General features: G+C 51.0%; 1 protein-coding gene and 2 pseudogenes across 1 annotated transcript; 2 read left to right on the top strand and 1 right to left on the bottom strand.

Annotated features, from left to right (window-relative positions):
* Positions 1 to 22,391, bottom strand: part of LOC127474811 (zinc finger protein 208-like) — a 1,297,692-nt pseudogene that overhangs the window by 741,371 nt on the left and 533,930 nt on the right.
* LOC127474844 (zinc finger protein OZF-like) overlaps positions 1 to 22,391 on the top strand; it is a 182,655-nt pseudogene that overhangs the window by 136,485 nt on the left and 23,779 nt on the right.
* LOC127475006 (B-cell antigen receptor complex-associated protein alpha chain-like) lies at positions 18,117 to 20,751 on the top strand. The gene is made up of 4 exons (XM_051796307.1): positions 18,117 to 18,546; positions 18,718 to 18,836; positions 20,356 to 20,424; positions 20,532 to 20,751. The coding sequence occupies exons 1-4, from the start codon at positions 18,117 to 18,119 to the stop codon at positions 20,640 to 20,642; spliced, it is 729 nt and encodes a 242-aa protein (XP_051652267.1). The 3' UTR covers positions 20,643 to 20,751.

Genomic DNA, 22,391 nt, shown 5'->3' with positions numbered 1-22,391 from the left:
TTCAGACCTGCGCTGCAATGGCCGGTCCCACCTCCTGGAAAATTGAATCCAAATGAAGATTCCTCCTAGACAAAAGGTGCCACTACAGGAATCTCTTGCTGCCCAAGAAGTGCCCAGGCTGCCCCACCAACTACACCTCAAAACCAAAGGATCCAGACTTTTTTTCCTGGTAGAAAGAGCTGCTGTTCCCTTTTTTCAGTGCTGTGCTGCAATGGCCGGTCCCACCTCCAGAAAACTTTACTCCAGATGAAGATTCCTGCCAGACAAAAGGCGCCACCACAGAAAGCTCTTCCTGCCCAAGAAGTGCCCAGGCTACCCCAACAACTGCACCTCCATGACAAAGCTTCCAGACTTTTTTTCCTGGTGGAAAGAGCTGCTGTTCCTTTTTTCTACCCTGCTCTGCAATGACCGGTCCCACCTTTTAAAAAATTGAATCCAAATGAAGATTCCTGCCAGACAAAAGGTGCTACCACAAAAAACTCTACCTTCCCAAGAAGTTTCCAGGCTGCACAAACTACACCTGAAGTCAAAGCTTCCAGATTTTTTCCTGGTGGAAAGAGCTGCTTTTCCCTTTTTCAGTCCTGCACTGCAATGGCCGGCCCCACCTCCTGGAAAATTGAATCCAAATGAAGATTCCTGCCAGAGAAAAGGTGCCACTACAGAAAGGTCTTTGCTGCCCAAGAAGTGCCCAGGCTGTCCCAAAATCTACACCTCAAAGACAAAGCTTCCAGAATTTTTTCCTGGTGGCTAGAGCTGCTGTTCCCTTTTTTCAGTCCTGTTCTGTAATGCCGGTCCCACCTCCTGAGAAATTGAATCCAACTAAAGATTCCTGCCAGAGAAATGGTGCCACCACAGAAAGGTCTTTGCTGCCCCAGAAGTGCCCAGGCTGCCCCACCAACTTCACCTCAAAGGCAAAGCTTCCAGACGTTTTTCCTCGTGGAAAGAGCTGCTGTTCCCTTTTTTCAGCCCTGCTCTGCAATGGCCGGTCCCACCTCCTGGAAAACTGAATCCAACTGAAGATTCCTGCCAGACAAAAGGTGCCACCACAGAAAGTTCTTGTTCCCCAAGAAGTGCCCAGGCTGCCCCAAGAACTGCACCTGACGCCAAAAGATCCAGACTTTTTTCCCTGGGTGAAAGAGCTGCTGTTCCCCTTTTTCAGCCCTGCTACAATGGCTCGTCCCACCTCCTGAAAAATTTACTCTAAATGAAGATTCCTGCCAGACAAAAGGTGCCGCCACAAAAAACTCTTCCTTCCCAAGAAGTTTCCAGGCTGCACAAACTACACCTGAAGCCAAAGCTTCCAGATTTTTTCCTGGTGTGAAGAGCTGCTGTTCCCGTTTTTCAGGCCTGCTCTGCAATGGCCGGTCCCACCTCGTGAAAAATTTAATCCAAATGAATATTCCTGCCAGACAAAATTTGCCGCTACAAAAAACTCTTGCTGCCCAAGAAGTGCCCAGGCTGCCCCACCAACTACTCCTGAAGCCAAAGGATCCAGACTTTTTTTCCTTAGGGAAAGAGCTGCTGTTCCGTTTTCTCTGCCCTGCGCTGCAATCTCCAGTCCCACCTTTTTAAAAACTGAATCCTACTGAAGATTCCTGCCAGAAAAAAGGTGCCACCACAGAAAACTCATCTATCCCAAGAAGTACCCAGGCTGCACCAACTACACCTGAAGCCAAAGGATCCAGATTTTTTTCCTGGTAAAAAAGAGCTGCTGTTCCCTTTTTTCACTCCAGTGCTGCAATGGCCGGTCCCACCTCCAGAAAACTTTACTCCAGATGAAGATTCCTGCCAGACAAAAGGTGCCACCACAGAAAGGTCTTCCTGCCCAAGAAGTGCCCAGACTGCCCCAAGAACTGCACCTGACGTCAAAAGATCCAGACTTTTTTTCCTGGTGGAAAGAGCTGCTGTTCCCTTTTTTCAGCCCTGCTGCAATGGCTTGTCCCACCTCCTGAAAAATTTACTCTAAATGAAGATTCCTGCCAGACAAAAGGTGCCGCCACAAAAAACTCTTCCTTCCCAAGAAGTTCCCAGGCTGCACAAACTGCACCTGAAGCCAAAGCTTCCAGATTTTTTCCTGGTGGAAAGAGCTGCTGTTCCCTTTTTTCAGACCTGCGCTGCAATGGCCGGTCCCACCTCCTGGAAAATTGAATGCAAATGAAGATTCCTCCTAGACAAAAGGTGCCACTACAGGAATCTCTTGCTGCCCAAGAAGTGCCCAGGCTGCCCCACCAACTACACCTCAAAACCAAAGGATCCAGACTTTTTTTCCTGGTAGAAAGAGCTGCTGTTCCCTTTTTTCAGTGCTGTGCTGCAATGGCCGGTCCCACCTCCAGAAAACTTTACTCCAGATGAAGATTCCTGCCAGACAAAAGGCGCCACCACAGAAAGCTCTTCCTGCCCAAGAAGTGCCCAGGCTACCCCAACAACTGCACCTCCATGACAAAGCTTCCAGACTTTTTTTCCTGGTGGAAAGAGCTGCTGTTCCTTTTTTCTACCCTGCTCTGCAATGACCGGTCCCACCTTTTAAAAAATTGAATCCAAATGAAGATTCCTGCCAGACAAAAGGTGCTACCACAAAGAACTCTACCTTCCCAAGAAGTTTCCAGGCTGCACAAACTACACCTGAAGTCAAAACTTCCAGAATTTTTCCTGGTGGAAAGAGCTGCTTTTCCCTTTTTTAAGCTCTGCGCTGCAATGGCCGGCCCCACCTCCTGGAAAATTGAATCCAAATGAAGATTCCTGCCAGAGAAAAGGTGCCACCACAGTAAGGTCTTTGCTGCCCAAGAAGTGCCCAGACTGTCCCAAAATCTACACCTCAAAGACAAAGCTTCCAGAATTTTTTCCTGGTGGCTAGAGCTGCTGTTCCCTTTTTTCAGTCCTGTTCTGTAATGCCGGTCCCACCTCTTGAGAAATTGAATCCAACTAAAGATTCCTGCCAGAGAAATGGTGCCACCACAGAAAGGTCTTTGCTGCCCAAGAAGTGCCCAGGCTGCCCCACCAACTTCACCTCAAAGGCAAAGCTTCCAGACTTTTTTCCTGGTGGAAAGAGCTGCTGTTCCCTTTTTTCAACCCTGCTCTGCAATGGCCGGTCCCACCTCCTGGAAAATTGAATCCAAATGAAGATTCCTGCCAGACAAAAGGTGCCACCACAGAAAGTTCTTGTTCCCCAAGAAGTGCCCAGGCTGCCCCAAGAACTGCACCTGACGCCAAAAGATCCAGACTTTTTTCCCTGGGTGAAAGAGCTGCTGTTCCCTTTTTTCAGCCCTGCTACAATGGCTCGTCCCACCTCCTGAAAAATTTACTCTAAATGAAGATTCCTGCCAGACAAAAGGTGCCGCCACAAAAAACTCTTCCTTCCCAAGAAGTTTCCAGGCTGCACAAACTACACCTGAAGCCAAAGCTTCCAGATTTTTTCCTGGTGTGAAGAGCTGCTGTTCCCGTTTTTCAGGCCTGCTCTGCAATGGCCGGTCCCACCTCGTGAAAAATTTAATCCAAATGAATATTCCTGCCAGACAAAATTTGCCGCTACAAAAAACTCTTGCTGCCCAAGAAGTGCCCAGGCTGCCCCACCAACTACTCCTGAAGCCAAAGGATCCAGACTTTTTTTCCTTAGGGAAAGAGCTGCTGTTCCGTTTTTTCTGCCCTGCGCTGCAATCTCCAGTCCCACCTTTTTAAAAACTGAATCCTACTGAAGATTCCTGCCAGAAAAAAGGTGCCACCACAGAAAACTCATCTATCCCAAGAAGTACCCAGGCTGCAACAACTACACCTGAAGCCAAAGGATCCAGACTTTTTTTCCTCAGGGAAAGAGCTGCTGTTCCCTTTTTTCAGTCCAGCGCTGCAATGGCCGGTCCCACCTCCTGGAAAATTGAATCCGACTGAAGATTCCTGCCAGACAAAAGGGGCCCCCACAGGAATCTCTTGCTGCCCAAAAAGTGCCCAGACTGCCCCAAGAACTGCACCTGAAGCCAAAGGATTCAGACTTTTTTTCCCGGTAGAAAGAGCTGCTGTTCCCTTTTTTCAAGCCTGTTCTTCAATGGCCGGTCCCACCTCCAGAAAACTTTGCTCCAAATGAAGATTCCTGCCAGACAAAAGGTACCACCATAGAAAGGTCTTTGCTGCCCCAGAAGTGCCCAGGCTGCCCCACCAACTTCACCTGAAGCCAAAGCTTCCAGACTTTTTTTCTGGTGGAAAGAGCTGCAGTTCCCTTTTTCCAGACCTGCTCTTCAATGGCTGGTCCCACCTCCTGGAAAATTTACTCCAAATAAAGATTCCTGCCAGACAAAAGGTGCCACCACAGGAATCTCTTGCTGCCCAAGAAGTGCCCAGGCTGCCCCACCAACTACACCTCAAAACCAAAGGATCCAGACTTTTTTTCCTGGTGGAAAGAGCTGCTGTTCCCTTTTTTCAGCCCTGCTCTGCAATGGCCAGTCCCACCTTGTAAAAAATTGAATGCAAATGAAGATTCCTGCCAGACAAAAGGTACCACCACAGAAACGTCTTGATGCCCAAGAAGTGCCCAGGCTGCCCCAAGAACTGCACCTGACGCCAAAAGATCCAGACTTTTTTCCCTGGGTGAAAGAGCTGCTGTTCCCCTTTTTCAGCCCTGCTACAATGGCTCGTCCCACCTCCTGAAAACTTTGCTCCAAATGAAGATTCCTGCCAGACAAAAGGTGCCACCACAAAAAACACTTCCTTCCCAAGAAGTTCCCAGGCTGCACAAACTACACCTGAAGCCAAAGCTTCCAGATTTTTTCCTGGTGTGAAGAGCTGCTGTTCCCGTTTTTCAGGCCTGCTCTGCAATGGCCGGTCCCACCTCGTGAAAAATTTAATCCAAATGAATATTCCTGCCAGACAAAATTTGCCGCTACAAAAAACTCTTGCTGCCCAAGAAGTGCCCAGGCTGCCCCACCAACTACTCCTGAAACCAAAGGATCCAGACTTTTTTTCCTTAGGGAAAGAGCTGCTGTTCCGTTTTTTCTGCCCTGCGCTGCAATCTCCAGTCCCACCTTTTTAAAAACTGAATCCTACTAAAGATTCCTGCCAGAAAAAAGGTGCCACCACAGAAAACTCTTCCTGCCCAAGAAGTACCCAGGCTGCACCAACTACACCTGAAGCCAAAGGATCCAGACTTTTTTTCCTGGTGGAAAGAGCTGCTGTTCCCTTTTTTCAGCCCTGCTCTGCAATGGCCGGTCCCACCTCCAGAAAACTTTACTCCAGATGAAGATTCCTGCCAGACAAAAGGTGCCACCACAGAAAGGTCTTGATGCCCAAGAAGTGCCCAGGCTGCCCCAAGAACTGCACCTGACGTCAAAAGATCCAGACTTTTTTTCCTCAGGGAAAGAGCTGCTGTTCCCTTTTTTCAGCCCTGCTGCTATGGCTTGTCCCACCTCCTGAAAAATTTACTCTAAATGAAGATTCCTGCCAGACAAAAGGTGCCGCCACAAAAAACTCTTCCTTCCCAAGAAGTTCCCAGGCTGCACAAACTACACCTGAAGCCAAAGCTTCCAGATTTTTTCCTGGTGGAAAGAGCTGCTGTTCCCTTTTTTCAGTGCTGTGCTGCAATGGCCGGTCCCACCTCCAGAAAACTTTACTCCAGATGAAGATTCCTGCCAGACAAAAGGCGCCACCACAGAAAGCTCTTCCTGCCCAAGAAGTGCCCAGGCTACCCCAACAACTGCACCTCCATGACAAAGCTTCCAGACTTTTTTTCCTGGTGGAAAGAGCTGCTGTTCCTTTTTTCTACCCTGCTCTGCAATGACCGGTCCCACCTTTTAAAAAATTGAATCCAAATGAAGATTCCTGCCAGACAAAAGGTGCTACCACAAAGAACTCTACCTTCCCAAGAAGTTTCCAGGCTGCACAAACTACACCTGAAGTCAAAACTTCCAGAATTTTTCCTGGTGGAAAGAGCTGCTTTTCCCTTTTTTAAGCTCTGCGCTGCAATGGCCGGCCCCACCTCCTGGAAAATTGAATCCAAATGAAGATTCCTGCCAGAGAAAAGGTGCCACCACAGTAAGGTCTTTGCTGCCCAAGAAGTGCCCAGACTGTCCCAAAATCTACACCTCAAAGACAAAGCTTCCAGAATTTTTTCCTGGTGGCTAGAGCTGCTGTTCCCTTTTTTCAGTCCTGTTCTGTAATGCCGGTCCCACCTCCAGAGAAATTGAATCCAACTAAAGATTCCTGCCAGAGAAATGGTGCCACCACAGAAAGGTCTTTGCTGCCCCAGAAGTGCCCAGGCTGCCCCACCAACTTCACCTCAAAGGCAAAGCTTCCAGACTTTTTTCCTGGTGGAAAGAGCTGCTGTTCCCTTTTTTCAGCCCTGCTCTGCAATGGCCAGTCCCACCTCCTGGAAAATTTACTCCAAATAAAGATTCCTGCCAGACAAAAGGTGCCACCACAGGAATCTCTTGCTGCCCAAGAAGTGCCCAGGCTGCCCCACCAACTACACCTCAAAACCAAAGGATCCAGACTTTTTTTCCTGGTGGAAAGAGCTGCTGTTCCCTTTTTTCAGCCCTGCTCTGCAATGGCCAGTCCCACCTTGTAAAAAATTGAATGCAAATGAAGATTCCTGCCAGACAAAAGGTACCACCACAGAAACGTCTTGATGCCCAAGAAGTGCCCAGGCTGCCCCAAGAACTGCACCTGACGCCAAAAGATCCAGATTTTTTTCCCTGGGTGAAAGAGCTGCTGTTCCCTTTTTTCAGCCCTGCTACAATGGCTCGTCCCACCTCTTGAAAAATTTACTCTAAATGAAGATTCCTGCCAGACAAAAGGTGCCGCCACAAAAAACTCTTCCTTCCCAAGAAGTTCCCAGGCTGCACAAACTACACCTGAAGCCAAAGCTTCCAGATTTTTTCCTGGTGTGAAGAGTTGCTGTTCCCGTTTTTCAGGCCTGCTCTGCAATGGCCGGTCCCACCTCGTGAAAAATTTAATCCAAATGAATATTCCTGCCAGACAAAATTTGCCGCTACAAAAAACTCTTGCTGCCCAAGAAGTGCCCAGGCTGCCCCACCAACTACTCCTGAAGCCAAAGGATCCAGACTTTTTCTCCTTAGGGAAAGAGCTGCTGTTCCGTTTTTTCTGCCCTGCGCTGCAATCTCCAGTCCCACCTTTTTAAAAACTGAATCCTACTGAAGATTCCTGCCAGACAAAAGGGGCCACCACAGGAATCTCTTGCTGCCCAAAAAGTGCCCAGACTGCCCCAAGAACTGCACCTGAAGCCAAAGGATTCAGACTTTTTTTCCTTGTGGAAAGAGCTGCTGTTCCCTTTTTTCAAGCCTGTTCTTCAATGGCCGGTCCCACCTCCAGAAAACTTTGCTCCAAATGAAGATTCCTGCCAGACAAAAGGTGCCACCATAGAAAGGTCTTTGCTGCCCCAGAAGTGCCCAGGCTGCCCCACCAACTTCACCTGAAGCCAAAGCTTCCAGACTTTTTTCCTGGTGGAAAGAGCTGCAGTTCCCTTTTTCCAGACCTGCTCTTCAATGGCCGGTCCCACCTCCTGGAAAATTTACTCCAAATAAAGATTCCTGCCAGACAAAAGGTGCCACCACAGGAATCTCTTGCTGCCCAAGAAGTGCCCAGGCTGCCCCACCAACTACACCTCAAAACCAAAGGATCCAGACTTTTTTTCCTGGTGGAAAGAGCTGCTGTTCCCTTTTTTCAGCCCTGCTCTGCAATGGTCAGTCCCACCTTGTAAAAAATTGAATGCAAATGAAGATTCCTGCCAGACAAAAGGTACCACCACAGAAACGTCTTGATGCCCAAGAAGTGCCCAGGCTGCCCCAAGAACTGCACCTGACGCCAAAAGATCCAGACTTTTTTCCCTGGGTGAAAGAGCTGCTGTTCCGTTTTTCAGCCCTGCTACAATGGCTCGTCCCACCTCCTGAAAAATTTACTCTAAATGAAGATTCCTGCCAGACAAAAGGTGCCGCCACAAAAAACTCTTCCTTCCCAAGAAGTTCCCAGGCTGCACAAACTGCACCTGAAGCCAAAGCTTCCAGATTTTTTCCTGGTGTGAAGAGTTGCTGTTCCCGTTTTTCAGGCCTGCTCTGCAATGGCCGGTCCCACCTCGTGAAAAATTTAATCCAAATGAATATTCCTGCCAGACAAAATTTGCCACTGCAAAAAACTCTTGCTGCCCAAGAAGTGCCCAGGCTGTCCCACCAACTACTCCTGAAGCCAAAGGATCCAGACTTTTTTTCCTCAGGGAAAGAGCTGCTGTTCCCTTTTTTCAGTCCTGCGCAGCAATGGCCGGTCCCACCTCCTGGAAAATTGAATGCAACTGAAGATTCCTGCCAGACAAAAGGTGCCACCACAGAAAAGTCTAACTGCCCAAGAAGTACCCAGGCTGCACCAACTGCACCTGAAGCCAAAGGATCCAGACTTTTTTTCCTTAGGGAAAGAACTGCTGTTCCCTTTTTTCAGCCCTGCTGCAATGGCTTGTCCCACCTCCTGAAAAATTTACTCTAAATGAAGATTCCTGCCAGACAAAAGGTGCCGCCACAAAAAACTCTTCCTTCCCAAGAAGTTCCCAGGCTGCACAAACTACACCTGAAGCCAAAGCTTCCAGATTTTTTTCTGGTGGAAAGAGCTGCTGTTCCCTTTTTTCAGACCTGCGCTGCAAGGGCCGGTCCCACCTCCTAGAAAATTGAATGCAAATGAAGATTCCTCCTAGACAAAAGGTGCCACTTCAGGAATCTCTTGCTGCCCAAGAAGTGCCCAGGCTGCCCCACCAACTACACCTCAAAACCAAAGGATCCAGACTTTTTTTCCTGGTAGAAAGAGCTGCTGTTCCCTTTTTTCAGTGCTGTGCTGCAATGGCCGGTCCCACCTCCAGAAAACTTTACTCCAGATGAAGATTCCTGCCAGACAAAAGGCGCCACCACAGAAAGCTCTTCCTGCCCAAGAAGTGCCCAGGCTACCCCAACAACTGCACCTCCATGACAAAGCTTCCAGACTTTTTTTCCTGGTGGAAAGAGCTGCTGTTCCTTTTTTCTACCCTGCTCTGCAATGACCGGTCCCACCTTTTAAAAAATTGAATCCAAATGAAGATTCCTGCCAGACAAAAGGTGCTACCACAAAAAACTCTACCTTCCCAAGAAGTTTCCAGGCTGCACAAACTACACCTGAAGTCAAAGCTTCCAGATTTTTTCCTGGTGGAAAGAGCTGCTTTTCCCTTTTTTAAGCTCTGCGCTGCAATGGCCGGCCCCACCTCCTGGAAAATTGAATCCAAATGAAGATTCCTGCCAGAGAAAAGGTGCCACCACAGAAAGGTCTTTGCTGCCCAAGAAGTGCCCAGGCTGTCCCAAAATCTACACCTCAAAGACAAAGCTTCCAGAATTTTTTCCTGGTGGAAAGAGCTGCTGTTCCCTTTTTTCAGTCCTGTTCTGTAATGCCGGTCCCACCTCCAGAGAAATTGAATCCAACTAAAGATTCCTGCCAGAGAAATGGTGCCACCACAGAAAGGTCTTTGCTGCCCCAGAAGTGCCCAGGCTGCCCCACCAACTTCACCTCAAAGGCAAAGCTTCCAGAATTTTTTCCTGGTGGAAAGAGCTGCAGTTCCCTTTTTTCAGCCCTGCTCTGCAATGGCCGGTCCCACCTCCTGGAAAATTGAATCCAAATGAAGATTCCTGCCAGACAAAAGGTGCCACCACAGAAAGTTCTTGTTCCCCAAGAAGTGCCCAGGCTGCCCCAAGAACTGCACCTGACGCCAAAAGATCCAGACTTTTTTTCCTTAGGGAAAGAGCTGCTGTTCCGTTTTTTCTGCCCTGCGCTGCAATCTCCAGTCCCACCTTTTTAAAAACTGAATCCTACTGAAGATTCCTGCCAGAAAAAAGGTGCCACCACAGAAAACTCATCTATCCCAAGAAGTACCCAGGCTGCAACAACTACACCTGAAGCCAAAGGATCCAGACTTTTTTTCTTCAGGGAAAGAGCTGCTGTTCCCTTTTTTCAGTCCTGCGCTGCAATGGCCGGTCCCACCTCCTGGAAAATTGAATCCGACTGAAGATTCCTGCCAGACAAAAGGGGCCACCACAGGAATCTCTTGCTGCCCAAAAAGTGCCCAGACTGCCCCAAGAACTGCACCTGAAGCCAAAGGATTCAGACTTTTTTTCCCGGTAGAAAGAGCTGCTGTTCCCTTTTTTCAAGCCTGTTCTTCAATGGCCGGTCCCACCTCCAGAAAACTTTGCTCCAAATGAAGATTCCTGCCAGACAAAAGGTGCCACCATAGAAAGGTCTTTGCTGCCCCAGAAGTGCCCAGGCTGCCCCATCAACTTCACCTGAAGCCAAAGCTTCCAGACTTTTTTCCTGGTGGAAAGAGCTGCAGTTCCCTTTTTCCAGACCTGCTCTTCAATGGCCGGTCCCACCTCCTGGAAAATTTACTCCAAATAAAGATTCCTGCCAGACAAAAGGTGCCACCACAGGAATCTCTTGCTGCCCAAGAAGTGCCCAGGCTGCCCCATCAACTACACCTCAAAACCAAAGGATCCAGACTTTTTTTCCTGGTGGAAAGAGCTGCTGTTCCCTTTTTTCAGCCCTGCTCTGCAATGGCCAGTCCCACCTTGTAAAAAATTGAATGCAAATGAAGATTCCTGCCAGACAAAAGGTACCACCACAGAAACGTCTTGATGCCCAAGAAGTGCCCAGGCTGCCCCAAGAACTGCACCTGACGCCAAAAGATCCAGACTTTTTTCCCTGGGTGAAAGAGCTGCTGTTCCCCTTTTTCAGCCCTGCTACAATGGCTCGTCCCACCTCCTGAAAACTTTGCTCCAAATGAAGATTCCTGCCAGACAAAAGGTGCCGCCACAAAAAACACTTCCTTCCCAAGAAGTTCCCAGGCTGCACAAACTACACCTGAATCCAAAGCTTCCAGATTTTTTCCTGGTGTGAAGAACTGCTGTTCCCGTTTTTCAGGCCTGCTCTGCAATGGCCGGTCCCACCTCGTGAAAAATTTAATCCAAATGAATATTCCTGCCAGACAAAATTTGCCACTACAAAAAACTCTTGCTGCCCAAGAAGTGTCCAGGCTGCCCCACCAACTACTCCTGAAGCCAAAGGATCCAGACTTTTTTTCCTTAGGGAAAGAGCTGCTGTTCCGTTTTTTCTGCCCTGCACTGCAATCTCCAGTCCCACCTTTTTAAAAACTGAATCCTACTGAAGATTCCTGCCAGAAAAAAGGTGCCACCACAGAAAACTCATCTATCCCAAGAAGTACCCAGGCTGCAACAACTACACCTGAAGCCAAAGGATCCAGACTTTTTTTCCTCAGGGAAAGAGCTGCTGTTCCCTTTTTTCAGTCCTGCGCTGCAATGGCCGGTCCCACCTCCTGGAAAATTGAATCCGACTGAAGATTCCTGCCAGACAAAAGGTGCCACCACAGAAAACTCTTCCTGCCCAAGAAGTACCCAGACTGTACTAACTACACCTGAAACCAAAGGATCCAGACTTTTTTTCCTGGTAGAAAGAGCTGCTTTTCCCTTTTTGCAGTCCTGTGCTGCAATGGCCGGTCCCACCTCCAGAAAACTTTACTCCAGATGAAGATTCCTGCCAGACAAAAGGTGCTACCACAGAAAGGTCTTGATGCCCAAGAAGTTCCCAGGCTGCCCCAAGAACTGCACCTGAAGCCAAAGGATCCAGACTTTTTTTCCTGGTAGAAAGAGCTGCTGTTCCCTTTTTTCAAGCCTGTTCTTCAGTGGCCGGTCCCACCTCCAGAAATCTTTGCTCCAAATGAAGATTCCTGCCAGACAAAAGGTGCCACCACAGGAATCTCTTGCTGCCCAAGAAGTGCCCAGGCTGCCCCACCAACTACACCTCAAAACCAAAGGATCCAGACTTTTTTTCCTGGTGGAAAGAGCTGCTGTTCCCTTTTTTCAGGCCAGTGCTGCAATGGTCGGCCCCACCTCCTTGAAAATTGAATCGGACTGAAGATTCCTGCCAGAGAAAAGGTGCCACTACAGAAAACTCTTCCTGCCCAAGAAGTACCCAGGTTGCACCAACTACACCTGAAGCCAAAGGATCCAGATATTTTTCCTGGTAGAAAGAGCTGCTGTTCCCTTTTTGCAGTCCTGTTCTGTAATGCCGGTCTCACCTCCAGAAAACTTTACTCCAGATGAAGATTCCTGCGAGACAAAAGGTGCCACCACAGAAAGGTCTTTGCTGCCCAAGAAGTGTCCAGGCTGCCCCAAAATCTGCACCTCAAAGCCAAAGGTACCAGACATTTTTTCCTGGTAGAAAGAGCTGCTGTTCCCTTTTTTCAGTCCTGTTCTGTAATGCCGGTCCCACCTCCAGAGAAATTGAATCCAACTAAAGATTCCTGCCAGAGAAATGGTGCCACCACAGAAAGGTCTTTGCTGCCCAAGAAGTGCCCAGGCTGCCCCACCAACTTCACCTCAAAGACAAAGCTTCCAGAACTTTTTCCTGGTGAAAGAGCTGCTGTTCCCTTTTTTCAGCCCTGCACTGCAATGGCCGGTCCCACCTCCTGGAAAATTGAATCCAAATGAAGATTCCTGCCAGACAAAAGGTGCTACCACGGAAAGGTCTTGATACCCAAGAAGTGCCCAGGCTGCCTCAACAACTGCACCTGAATCCAAAGGATCCAGACTTTTTTTCCTGGTGGAAAGAGCTGCTGTTCCCTTTTTTCAGACCTGCTCTACAATGGCCGGTCCCACCTCCTGGAAAATTGAATCCAAATGAAGATTCCTGCCAGACAAAAGGTGCCACCACCGAAAGGTCTTTGCTGCCCAAGAAGTGCCCAGGCTGCCGAAAGAACTGCACCTGAAGCCAAAGGATCCAGACTTTTTTTCCTGGTGGAAAGAGCTGCTGTTCCCTATTTTCAGACCTGTGCTGCAATGGCCGTTCCCACTTCCAGAAAACTTTACTCCAGATGAAGATTCCTGCCAGGCAAAAGGTGCCACCACAGAAAGGTCTTGATGCCCAAGAAGTGCCCAGGCTGCCCCACCAACTACACCTGAAACCAAAGCTTCCAGAATTTTTTCCTGGTGGAAAGAGCTGCTGTTCCCTTTTTTAAGTAGTGCGCTGCAATGGTCGGTCCCACCTCCTGGAAAATTGAATCCAACTGAAGATTCCTGCCATACAAAAGGTGCCACAACAGAGAACTCATCTATGCCAAGAAGTGCCCAGGCTGCCCCACCAACTGCACCTCAAAGCCAAAGGATCCAGACTTTTTTTCCTGGTGGAAAGAGCTGCTGTTCCCTTTTTTCAGCCCTGCACTGCAATGGCCGGTCCCTCCTCCTGGAAAATTTATTGTAAATGAAGATTCCTGCCAGACAAAAGGTGCCACCACAGAAAACTCATCTAGCCCAAGAAGTACCCAGGCTGCCACACCCACTGCATCTCAAAGCCAAGGGATCCAGACTTTTTTTCCTGGTGGAAAGAGCTGCTGTTCCCTTTTTTCAGCCCTTCGCTGCAATGGCCAGTCCCACCGTTTAAAAAATTGAATCCAACTGAAGATTCCTGCCAGACAAAAGGTGCCACCACAGAAAGTTCTTGTTCCCCAAGATGTGCCCAGCCAGCCTTACCAACTACACCTGAAGCCAAAGGATCCAGCCTTTTTTTCCTGGTGGAAAGAGCTGCTGTTCCCTTTTTTCAGCCCTGCTCTGCAATGGCCGGTCCCACCTTTTAAAAAATTGAATCTAGCTGAAGATTCCTACCAGACAAAAGTTGCTACCACAGAAAACTCTTCCTGCCCAAGAAGTAACCAGCCTGCCGCAGCAAATAGACCTGAAGCCAAAGGATCCAGACTTTTTTCCTGGTGGAAAGAGCTGTTGTTCCCTTTTTTCTGTCCTGCTCTGCAATGGCCGGTCCCACCTCCTGGAAAATTGAATCCAACTGAAGATTCCTGCCAGACAAAAGGTGCCACAACAGAAAGCTCTTGCTGCCCAAGAAGTGCCCAGCCTGCACAAACTACACCTGAAGCCAATGGATCCAGACTTTTTTCCTGGTGGAAAGAGCTGTTGTTCCCTTTTTTCAGTCCTACTCTGCAATGGCCGGTCCCATCTCCTGGAAAATTTACTCCAACTGAAGATTCCTGCCAGACAAAAGGTGCCACCACAGAAAACTCTCCCTGCCCTAGAAGTGCCCAGCCTGCCCCACCAACTACACCTGAAGCCAAAGGATCCAGACTTTTTTTCCTGGTGGAAAGAGCTGTTGTTCCCTTTTTTCATGTCTGCGCTGCAGTGGCCGGTCCCACCTTTTAAAAGTTGAATCCAACTGAAGATTCCTGCCAGACAAAAGGTTCCACCAGAGAAAGTTCTTCCTGCCCAAAAAATGCCCAGGCTGCCTCAAAAACTGCACCTGAAACCAAAGGATCCAGACTTTTTTTACCGGGGGAAAGAGCTGCTGTTCCCTCTTTTCAGTCCTGCTCTGCAATGGCAGGTCCCACCTCCTGGAAAATTGAATCCAACTGAAGATTCCTGCCAGACAAAAGGTGCCACCACAGAAACTCTTCCTGGCCAAGAAGTACCCAGGCTGTACCAACTAAACCTGAAGCAAAAGGATCCTGCCTTTTTTTCTTTGCGGAAAGTGCTGCTGTTCCCTTTTTTTAGTCCTGCGCTGCAATGACCAGTATCACCTCCTGAAAAATTTAGTCCAACGGAAGATTCCTGCCAGACAAAAGGTGCCACCACAGAAAACTCTTCCTGCCCTAGAAGTGCCCAGCCTGCCCCACCAACTACACCTGAAGCCAAAGGATCCAGACTTTTTTCCTGGTGGAAAGAGCTGCAGTTCCCTTTTTTCAGGCCTGCGCTGCAATGGCCGGTCCCACCTCCTGGACAGTTTATTGTAAATGAAAATTCCTGCCAGACAAAAGCTGCCACCACAGAAAGGTCTTGGTGCTCAAGAAGTGCCCAGGCTGCCCCACCAACTACTCCTGAAGCCAAAGGATCCAGACTTTTTTTCCTTAGGGAAAGAGCTGCTGTTCCGTTTTTTCAGCTCTTTGCTGCAATGGCCAGTCCCACCTTTTAAAAAATTGAATCCAGCTAAAGGTTCCTGCCAGACAGAAGGTGCCACCACAGAAAACTCTTCCTGCCCAAGAATTGCCCAGGCTTCCCAAAAAACTACACCTGAAGCCAAAGGTTCCAGACTTTTTTTTCCTCGTGGAAAGAGCTGCTGTTCCCTTTTTTCAGTCCTGCACTGCAATGGCCGGTCCCACCTCCTGGAAAATTTATTGTCCCTTCTCCTGAAAAATTTACTCCAACTGACGATTCCTACCAGACAAAATGTGCCACCACACAAAACTCTTCCTGCCCAAGAAGTACCCAGCCTGCCCCAGTAACTACACTTGAAACCAAAGGATCCAGACTTTTTTTCCTTAGGGAAAGAGCTGTTGTTCCCTTTTTTCAGTCCTGCGCTGCAATGACCGGTCCCACCTCCTGGAAAATTAAATCCAACTGAAGATACCTGCCAGACAAAATGTGCCACGACAGAAAACTCTTTCTACCCAAGAAGTACCCAGGCTACACCAACTACACCTCAAAACCAAAGGATCCAGACTTTTTTTCCTGGTGGAAAGAGCTGCTGTTCCCTTTTTTCTGCCCTGCTCTGCATCGGCCGGTCCCACCTCCTAGAATAGTGAATCCAAATGAAGATTCCTCCTAAAAAAAAGTTGCCACCACAGGAATTTTTTGCTGCCCAAAAAGTGCCCAGGCTGCCCTACCAATGGCACCTGAAACCAATGCTTCCCGAATTTTTTCCTGTTGGGAAGAGCTGCTGTTCCATTTTTTTAAGCCCTGCGCTTCAATGGCCAGTCCCACCTCCTGAAAAATTGAATCCAAATGAAGATTCCTGCCAGACAAAAGGTGCCCCAACAGAGAGGTCTTACTGCCCAAGATGTGACCAGGCTGCCCACCACTTACATCTGAAACCGAAGGATCCAGACTTTTTTTCCTGGTGGAAAGAGTAGTTTTTCCCTTTTTTGTGCCCTGCTCTTCAATGGCCGGTCCCACCTCCTGAAAAATTGAATCCAACTGCATATTCCTGCCAGACAAAATGTGCCACCACAGAAAACTCTTGCTGCCCGAGAAGTGCCCAGACTGCCCCAACAACTACAGCTGAAAGACTAAGGTTCAAGACTTTTTTTCCTTAGGGAAAGAGCTGCTGTTCTCTTTTTTCTGCCCTGCGCTGCAATGGCCGGTCCCACCTCCTGAAAAATTTACTCCAACTGAAGATTCCTGCCAGACAAAAGGTGCCACCACGGAAAGTTTTTCCTGCCCAAGAAGTGCCCAGGCTGCACCAACTACACCTGAAGCCAAAGGTTCCAGACTTTTTCTCCTTAGGGAAATAGCTGCTGTTTCCTTTTTTCAGCACTGTACTTTAATAGCTGGTCCCACCTCCTGAAAAATTTACTCCAAATGAAGATTCCTGCCAGACAAAAGGTGCCACCACAGAAAGCTCTTCCTGCCAAAGTGCCCAGCCTTCCCCAGCAATTGTACCTCAAAGCCAAAGGTTCCACACTTTTTTTCCTGGTGGAAAGAGCTGCTGTTCCCTTTTTTCTACCCTGCACTGCAAGGGCTGGTCCCTCCTTTTAAATATTGAATCCAAATGAAGATTCCTACCAGACAAAAGGTGCCACCACAGAAAACTCTTCCTGCCCAAGAAGTGCCTAGGCTACTCCAACAACTGTACCTTGTGACAGGTAATGAGGCTTTAAATTTAGGTTGCAAGCTATAAAAGATTTTTTAATGCCACAAACAAGCAAAAACGGCTGACCAGGCGACCGGAGGAAACCCCTGTTCCTGCCGCAGTCCGCAAAGGGGAACAGAAACAGCACTTATTATACCCTCCTTTGTCACCTCCCCCCCAAAGTCATGTCATCAGTCCATTGGTGGAGATTTCATGGGCTGCATCCTGCTTGGTTCCCTCTTCGCGGGCCAGCTCTGGGTTGGTTCCTCCTTTCACGGGCCATCTCCGTTGTTGAGGGGTGTCCACCAATAATTTTAAAGTCATTAGTCTCTATTAGGCCGTGGTTCTGGAAACTTCCATCAGGATGACGGTTGATCACCCGGACTCTTCGTGGCCGACCCCTCCGTATTGCTCCCCATTAATATGCTTAGAACAAACAGCTTCAAAGTACAATATGCTAAATCATCATTGCGTTGTGGTAAATCAGTTTGCAGCTTACAGAACTTGTGGTTAGGCATTGCATAACACTCTAACTTGTGATTCCAACAAAGCAGTTAACACAATATAATAGCTTTATTAACTCTTTCTCTCATTTGAACAGCAAATTTCTTTAGATCACTTATAACACTGCTCCTCGCAGGTAGGATTTGGGTGTGGGGGTCTCAGTTTTGGTGTGTGGGGGGGTCTCAGTTTGGGTCTGAGGGGTCTCTGGGGTGTCAGCTTGGGTCAGGGGGTCTCAGGCTTTGGGTCTGGGGGTCTCAGGGGTCCCAAGGCCTCAGTTTGGGTCTGGGGGCCTTCGTTCTGGGGGTCTTAGTTTGGGTCTGGGGATCTCAGCTTTTGCGTCTGGGGGGCTCAGGATTTGGGTCTGGGGGTCTCAGTTTGGCTCTGGGGATCTCAGGTTTTGGGTCTGGGGGGCTCAGGATTTGGGTCTGGGGGTCTCAGGGTTTGGGTCTGGGGGGCTCAGTTTGGGTCAGGGGGGCTCAGTTTGGGTCCAAGGGGCTCAGGATTTGGGTCTGGGGGTCTCAGGGATCCCAAGGTCTCCATTTGGGTCTGGGGGTCTCAGGGTTTGGGTCTGGGGGGTCTCAGGTGGTCTCAGCATCAGGTTTTGTCCCCCACACCCGTGTCAAAATGTCCCCTGCCCCCCCCCCAACCAGTATTTCCTGTTCCCAAACTGGGACAGGGAACCAAAACTGGGAGGGGGAAGGGGGGAAACTGGGAGGGGCTGAGGGGGGCCCAATGACCTTCTGATGGGTCTGGGGGACCCCCAAAGACCCCGGGGGGACCCCCAATGACCCCTCACTGTTCTGGGAACTCCCAAAGACCCCCCCCAGCAGGGACAGGGACCCCCAGTGACCCCCTCAGGGTCAGTCGCCCTCCATGGGGGTTGGGGGGCACTGGTGACCTCCCCTAACCCCCCCTCTGTCCCCGCAGGCTCCCAGTGCTCCCAGACCCCCCCCGAAGGCTGCGCCCCGTGCATGACCCCTGGAGCCCCCCGAGACGCCGACCCCCGTGACCGTGACCACCGGGAGCCCCCCGAGCCCCTCCTGCTCCCCGGCCCCGCCCCAGGGGTGGCTCCGGGTGTGGGGGGGGCCCCCCTCCCGCGAGGGGCCCGTGGGGACCCCCCTGACCCTCGAGTTCCAACTCCGAGGCCCCCCCGACACCGCCCTGACCTGGCTCCAGGCGTGTCCCCCCGGGCTCGGGGAGGTCCCCCGGAGCTGCCCCTGGCCCCAGGAGGTGGTGGCCACCCGGGGGGCCGCTGGATGGACCAGGTGGTGCTGGAAGGGGGGGGAAGCTCCACCCTGACCTTCCCCAAACTGTCCCACAACGACTCCAGGCTCTTCTTCTGCCGCATGGAGTCCGGGGGGGAGACGGCCCAGAGCTGCGGCACCTTCGTCAGGGTCCTCGGTGAGTGGGGGGCGCGGGGGGGGCTCAGCCAGGTCACTCGGCCCCTCCCGGTGCCCCCAGTATGGTACCAGTATAGCCCAGTCCCTCCCAGTTTAACCCAGTCCCTCCCAGTATACCCAGTCCCTCCCAGTGTACCCAGTCCCTCCCAGTTACCCAGTCCCGTTCCCACAGAGCCGGTTCCCGCCCCGTTCCTGGCGCTGAGGGAGAGCACCAAGAACCGGATCCTGACGGCGCAGGGGGTGCTGCTGCTGCTCTGCTCGGCCGGGCCGGGGCTGCTGCTGCTGCTCAGGGTGGGACACTGGGACAAACTGGGACAGCTGGGACAGGGGGACACCAACTGGGACACTGGGACACCAACTGGGACACTGGGACAACTGGGACACCCAACTGGGACACTGGGACACCAACTGGGACACTGGGACAACTGGGACAGGGGGACACCAACTGGGACACTGGGACCCCCAGTTCTGTCACTGGGACCCCCAATTGGACACTGGGACCCCCAGCTGGGACACTGGGGACAGCAGCTGGAACTTTGGGACCCCTAAATGGGACACTGGGGATGCCAATTGGGACACTGGGGACACCTAATTGGGACACTGGGGACACCAACTTGGACACTGGGGACACCAACTGGGACACTGGGGACACCAGCTGGGACATCGGGTCATGTAAATGGGACACTGGGGACACCAATTGAGACATTGGGGACATTAATTGAGACCCTGGGGACACCAATTGCCCTCCAGGTCCCCCAAAATCCCCCCCTGGGTAACCCCAATCCTCCCCAACCCCCCAAACCCCCTGGTACCCCCAATTCCCCCCCCCCCAGATGCCCCAAAATCCCTTCAACCCCCCCGTACCTCCCAGTTCCCCCCAGTCCCCCCCAGTTCCCCCCAACCTCCTCTTGCCATCCCCAAATCCCCCCAGTCCTCCCCAGAGACACCCAACCCCCCCTGGCCACCCCTAAATCCCCCTGGTGCCCCCCAAAACCCCCCTGGCCACCCCTAAATCCCCCTGGTGCCCCCCAAAATCCCCCTGGCCACCCCTAAATCCCCCTGGTGCCCCCCAAAACCCCCCTGGCCACCCCTAAATCCCCCTGGTGCCCCCCAAAACCCCCCTGGCCAGCCCAACCCCCTCCGGCCACCCCTAAATCCCTCTAGTGTCCCCCAAACCCCCCAGCCCCCCCAAAACCCCCCTGGAGCCCCCCCAAACACCCCCTGGCCACCTCAAAACCCCCTTGTGCCTTTTTTTCCCCCTCCTCCGGCCACCCTTAAATCCCCCCTGGTGCCCCCAGAAACCCCCCCCGGCCACCCCAAAACCCCCCTAGTGCCCCCAAAACGCCCCCTGGCCACCCCAAAACCCCCCTGTGCCCTCTTTCCCCCCCCCCGGCCACCCCTAAATCCCCCCTTGTGCCCCCAGAAAACCCCCCCTGGCCACTCCAAAAACCCCCTGGTGCTCCCAAAACCCCCCTGGCCACCCCAAAACCCCCCTGTGCTCCCTTTCCTCCCCCCCCGGCCACCCCTAAATCCCCCCTGGTGCCCCCAGAACCCCCCCCCGGTGCCCCCAGAACCCCCCCCCCGGCCACCCCAAAACCCCCCTGTACCTCCAACCCCCCCCCGCCACCCCTAAATCTCCCCTGGTGTCCCCCAAAACCCCCCTGGCCACCCCAAAAATTCCCTGTGCCCCCTTTTTTCCCCCCCGGCCACCCCTAAACCCCCCCTGGCCACCCCTAAATCCCCTCTGGTGCCCCCAAAGCCCTCCTGGCCACTCCAAACCCCCCCCGTGCCCCCTGTTCCCCCCCCCCAGAAGCGCTGGGCCAACGAGCAGCTGCTGCACCCCGAAAAAACCACATGCGAGGAGGAAAACCTCTACGAGGTGACGTTCTGGGGGCCCCCGTGCCCCAAAATCGTGCTGGGGGGGGGGTCTATCACTCTCTAAACCCCCCCAAACCGACCCGAATCCCCCCCTTTCCTTGTTTTCAGGGGCTGAACCTGGACGAGTGTTCGATGTACGAGGACATTTCCCGGGGGGTCCAACCCACCTACCAGGACGTGGGGACCCTCCCCGGCGACTCCCAGCTGGAAAAGCCCTGAGGGACCCCCCGAAAAAGGGGGGTGGGACCCCCCGGGAAGGGGTTTGGGACCCCCTGGCTCTGCTTGGCCCCCCCCAATGCTCTACTCTGGTGACACAAGGCTGTGCTGACCCCCCTCCAAAATAAAACTGCTGTGGGTTCTGTGGGTTTTGGGGGGTTAGTTACTTGTTAGTAATTAATGAGTGGTTAATTAATCAACAAGGGGAGGCAGGTGAGAGCAGAGATGCCTCAGAGTCTGATGGGAAGGGGGGTCTTGTAGTGACCCCCATTTTTCCCCTATTATCCCCCATTTTCCTTCTTCATCCCCTATTTTCCCCATTTTCCCTCATTTCTCCCATTTTCCCTCATTATCCCCATTTTCCTCATTACCTCGTTTTCCCTCATTTCCCCCATTTTCCCCCCTTATCCCCTATTTTCCCTTATTTCCCCCATTCCCCCCATTATCCCCACTTTTCCTCTCAGACACCCATTTCCCCCCCTTTTCAACCATTATCCCTTCTTTTCCCTCCATTATCCCATATTTTCCCCCACTGTTCCCCGTTTCCCCCATTATCCCACATTTCTCCCCTATTATTCCCCATTTTCCCTCATTATCTGACATTTTTCCCTATTATTCACCATTTTCCCCCATTATCCCCCATTATCCCACATTTCTTCTTCCTTATCCCCCATTTCCCCCTCACTATCCCCCATAATCTCCTATTTTTCCTCATTACCCCTCATTTTCCCCATTTCCCCCTCACTCTCCCCCATTACCCTCCCATTTCTCTCCCTTTCTTCCCTATTTCACCTCATTTTACCCCATTTCCCCCCATTATTTCCCATTTGCCCTCATTATCCCCCATTTCTGCCCCATTATCCTCCATTTCTACCCCATTATCTGTCGCTGATAATGTCGGAACGGCCAAAGCGACACGAAAAAAGGTTCCAGCAAAGTTTATTCCAAGGAAAAAGCAGGGACAGCCACCCGGGGCTGCTGCGCAGCCCCTTAAGTACAGTTTTTGAACACACGTAATGCACACCGATAGGACAGTTCAAACTTTCACACCAGAATTCTTACAGCTAATAGGTGCATTTTCTAAACTCTACTTTCTCACAACAACTTTGCTCTTTCTCAAAACAGCCCAGTTCTTTCCCACAACAGTCCCGAGCACCTGCTCTTATTTTTCTCTCATGTTGATGTTCTTCCCAACCACTCTCGTTCAAAACAGGTCCTTGTTCTCATGAGACAGTGCTCCTGTTCTCATGAGACAGTGTTCTCTGTTCCCACAGGACAGCTTCTTCAGGATGCATCAGTATGTTGTCAGGATCAGGGCCTCCATTTTCAGTCCTCTCTTTCAGTCTATCTCAGGGGTATACTTTGATCTGGTCAACATCTATTGCTTCGTCAGTATGTGCCAAGGTGCTGACAGACCTGCTGTCACCCCTGACAGTTTTCTTCCTTTCTGAGGAGGATTTATTTTTCTTAGGTGGGAAATTGCCAAAAATAGACAGCAAAATCAGACTGCAGTTCAGAGATCACACTCTCATCTCCGTGGAACCAGATCAAGAGAATGCTGTGGGTACAGTGAAGCCACCCCTGTACATTTGGGGTGGGCTGGGGAGTGCATGTGAGGCATGTGAGTTGTTGCTCTCCTGTGCAAAAGGTCTATGAGGGTCATGCAGTTACACTGAGCTGGATCCTGCATCCCATTAGGGTTTGTTAGGATACTGTGGGGTTGTTTGTTGAGTGATATGGCACATTCCAACC

The sequence above is a fragment of the Manacus candei genome, unplaced genomic scaffold (genome assembly GCF_025592945.1).
Source record: "Manacus candei isolate 608988 ecotype Guabito, Panama unplaced genomic scaffold, ASM2559294v1 h1tg000045l, whole genome shotgun sequence".
NCBI lineage: Eukaryota > Metazoa > Chordata > Aves > Passeriformes > Pipridae > Manacus > Manacus candei.
The sequence above is the reverse complement of the archived record's forward strand: the minus strand, read 5'-3'. Positions and strand labels throughout refer to the sequence as shown.